This window comes from Humulus lupulus, chromosome 8, assembly GCF_963169125.1.
Source record: "Humulus lupulus chromosome 8, drHumLupu1.1, whole genome shotgun sequence".
Taxonomy (NCBI): Eukaryota; Viridiplantae; Streptophyta; class Magnoliopsida; order Rosales; family Cannabaceae; genus Humulus; species Humulus lupulus.
The window spans coordinates 62,884,518-62,888,278 of NC_084800.1; the positions used below are offsets into that span (position 1 = coordinate 62,884,518).

The 3,761-nt window shown below is 40.6% G+C and overlaps 1 protein-coding gene across 1 annotated transcript; it reads right to left on the bottom strand.

The window, feature by feature from the left end:
- Positions 1–786: 786 nt before the first annotated feature.
- LOC133795504 (cyclic nucleotide-gated ion channel 1-like) lies at positions 787–1,337 on the bottom strand. Its single transcript, XM_062232953.1, has 2 exons — positions 1,185–1,337; positions 787–1,077 (listed from the first exon to the last, which is right to left on the bottom strand). Exons 1-2 carry the CDS (start codon positions 1,335–1,337, stop codon positions 787–789), a joined length of 444 nt encoding a protein of 147 aa, XP_062088937.1.
- Positions 1,338–3,761: the final 2,424 nt, after the last annotated feature.

The window sequence follows — 3,761 nt, forward strand, 5'->3', positions numbered from 1 at the left end:
AACTTACCCGGTCGGTCATGACACCTCTCAAGCAGTCAAAACTCTTAATTGATGCACTGGGCTACTCCTAAGCCAGGTCACCCAACCATTCCTTGCCACTTGTCATTTCTATTGCCACATCATCATTTTCAAATTTTGGGGATAACAATTATATTAATTGATTTATAGAATATTATCCTGAAATATGTGAGAATGAATTCTAAAATCTTCTCTATAAATAGAGAAGGAATCACCATTTGTAGGGGATCGAATTCTGATTTCTGGAAAAACCTCTGAGCAATTATTCTCTGAGAAATAACCAGAAACTTTCAAGCCTCAATAATATAGACTCGTGGACTAGGCAGATTTAACTGCTGAACCACGTAAAAACGCATGTGTTATTCATCTTAATTTATTCTTTTCTATATTTTCCTGTTTAAATTTGCTCTCCTATTTGAGTTGACGAAAAACGGCGTCAATAACAGCGTATACATTTTACAAAAATGTATAAACCCTTTTAAAAATTAAATTGGATAATTAACTGAAATTTTTCCTTAGAAGCCTCAAAATATTATTGTCTATTAATCTCAAATATCAAAGACAAAGGGTATACTTTTACAATTAAATTACCCCATTATAAAACTATATATGATGATCGAAGTATTAGTTTTACTTGATTACAAATCTAGGCCTATTATACATACATATTATGCAGACAAACTTTATACATTAACAAAATAGCTTATGCCTAACAACAAACTTCACATTAACTTAGTGACTGACTACCCCAATAGTAGATACCAGTAGCTAGCGATGCTTAGCAGTGAAATCAGGCTCAGCAGGTTTATGATGAGGTAGCAAGGGCATCAATCTCTGCGTGGGTCTAGAGCTACACACATCGCTTTGTCTTAAACCTTTCAATGCATTTGCAGCAAACCTCGAGGCATAAATGGTGGCACCAAGGCTTGGTGTGCTTCCACTCTCATTCACCAGGACATCTTGCAGCCTGTCCTCTGCTTCCCTTAAAGACCTGTCAAGCTTTCTCTGGCAATGCCTCCGCCGCGCCGCTTTTATGAAACAAGCCGCCCATGTTCTCCACTACAAAGAATAGAACCTGAAAAGTACACCAAAAACCATCATATTAGTATCTTGTTTTCACCATAAAAAGTATTGGTGGTCTCAATTGGGGGCCTGCCTTTTAACACTAGTCCCCTAAAGTATCCAGTGACAATATTGAGCATGTTTCTAGGCTTTAATAGGAGATTCATGGTCCAAAAGCCTAGCCTGAAATTGTGCTGGAGTTGCTGGCTGTGGAGCCAGCGAAACTGGGAGGCGACAAACTTCAAATCGTAGGCCATGAGAGCTAAATTCGCATCAACCAACCACAATCAACAATCCACATAACATAAATAACATACAACAATCAAGGGGTCATGCCCTAACATCATGCATATGTCAACTCATTCATCATGCTCTATTAAAATACTCAGGCAAACATGGCACTTTAGCAAGCATTTAAAAATATAATTCAATAATTACAAACCAAACCTGAGTTAAGCTTGTCACGGGCAGCGAGCGTACATGTTCGGTCGATCTCGAGGAACCATAAACCTTGGCTTGCTCTGATACCAAGTTGTAACGCCCTACTTCCTTAGATCCATTACTAAGTGAGTTTAAACGTGCCATTAGCTTGCTAATTGAGGTTTTAGGTTAAAAGTGTGACTAAACTGAGATAAAACCCATTAAAATACATTAAATATAACACACTTGGTTATTTATCAAAATCTCATAAAGTTTTACAGTTGGGATCCCAAAAATTTTTTTTAGGAAATACTTTACATCTCAAAATACATTTAAGGTCGACTTAGGCAACAAAATAACCCTAGCCATGGCGGCTAGGCAGGTCGAACATGTACCCATCACTCTACGCTCTCCGTACTCATGGTTGGTCGACCTTTCCTTTGCCCTTACTTGCACCATAAAGCACCCGTTAGCCGAAGCCCAGCAAGAAAACTCAACACAAAACAAATAACATATGCATATCTATCAACAACATATAAAAAAATAGCCAATGGGCTAAACACATAGCGGCCATGTCGTCCTAGGTGCTTTACTTGGCCATGGGTTCGTGGTCTTCACCGAGAGGATGTCCCCAACATCCTAAAAGGGTCTCACCCTAACGGCTTGCACTACACGTGCTCAACGTCGTTCCCGGCCCCTTGCCATACTCGCCTTTCTGCCGTTCTCGGCCTTCGCCGTTCATTCACAAATATGCACTACATAGCGAAAAAGTCACAAGGGGGTACACTACCCGGCTTGGGGTGAGCTTAGGAGTACTTTAGTAATTTAGTATATTACCTGGGTTTATCAGGTAATGAGAGAGTAAATGATTATTATTTTGGAATAGTTAGGGATTATAGGAACACTCGGGGATTCACGGGAAGTGACGATTGACGAAATTGCCCTTGGAGGGTTATGGAGAGTTTGGATTGGCCTAGGGGCATTTGGGTCATTTGTGCCTAAATTAGAGATTTAAGTTAAGTGTTTCTTCAGCTGAGGGTAAGCTAGAAACAGAGTAAACAAACATAATTTCTTCTCTCTCCCATAACACTCTTTATCTCTCTCTTGGTGGTTTGAGAAACTTGGAGGAATTGAATAACTAAGTTTGGAAAATTGGAGGATTGAGCTTGGGGAAAACTTGGAGATTATTTCAAGGGAATTTCCGTCTCTGAGGTAAGAGTTTAATTTGATTTCTTCTTGATGTTTCTGTGGCTTTGATTGAAGGCTTAAGTGTTTGCATGTTTGTTGGTTTAGAGAATGAATTTTGGGTGTGTTGATGAGTCTTAAGCTAGTAGTTAGCTAGGTTTTGTTGCTGGAAATAAGTTATATTGATTATGGGAGTTGAATTAAAGGTTTAAGCTATATTTGGGGTGTTTATTATTGGGTTCGGCTAAAGGGAAAACCCCAGAATTATGGGTTTGAAGGGCTGGGACGCGGCTTTGTTCTTGGTGTGCCGCGGCCCTCTAGAGCAAAAAGGAGCTAGGTTAGGCTCTGTGGCAAGGGCGGGCCGCAGTGCCACAGTGGATGGGTCGCGGTGCGTGTCTGATGGCTGGGTAGGTTGAGCCTCTGGTTAGAGGTGGGCTGCGACATGGGAGCATGGGGTCGCGACTCTTAAGGGGATTTTTTGGCCCTAAGAAGGTTTTGAGTGCGGGAACTCAACCTTTTGTGCTCGGGATCGATTCTACTTCCGTGTTGAGTGGAATTCGATGTTTTGGAGGCTAGGACTCGGTCCGAGAGCCTTAATTCACTTGCTGTTGATGGAATTTTTTATCATGGTTATGACTAGGTCTACGCCAAGGGCTCGGATCAGGGATCGTACTCAAGGGTCGTTGTTAGTAGCCTGTACTTGGGCCGAAGGTAAGAAAACTGCACCCAGTATGTGAATGTGTGATTAGAGCTTGGCCCGATGGTTAAATATAGATATGATTAAGGCTTTGGCCCTGTTAATGAACACAATTATAATTATGTTTGTGAATGTCTGGTTAAGTACACTGGAATGTGCATGATTATGATTATGATTATGCTTATGTATGTTGTTTGAGTATATTATAATACATTGTATCTGTTTAAATGTATGATAAGTGGAATATGTGATTTTCTGCTGAGATTAGTAGGCTTGGTTTATATACCAGAGAATTGTTGTGATATCTAGTTAGAGATCGACTTATTAGTCGAGGGCATACCTGACCCGAGGGACTCGACTTATAAGTCGGGGGGCTCCG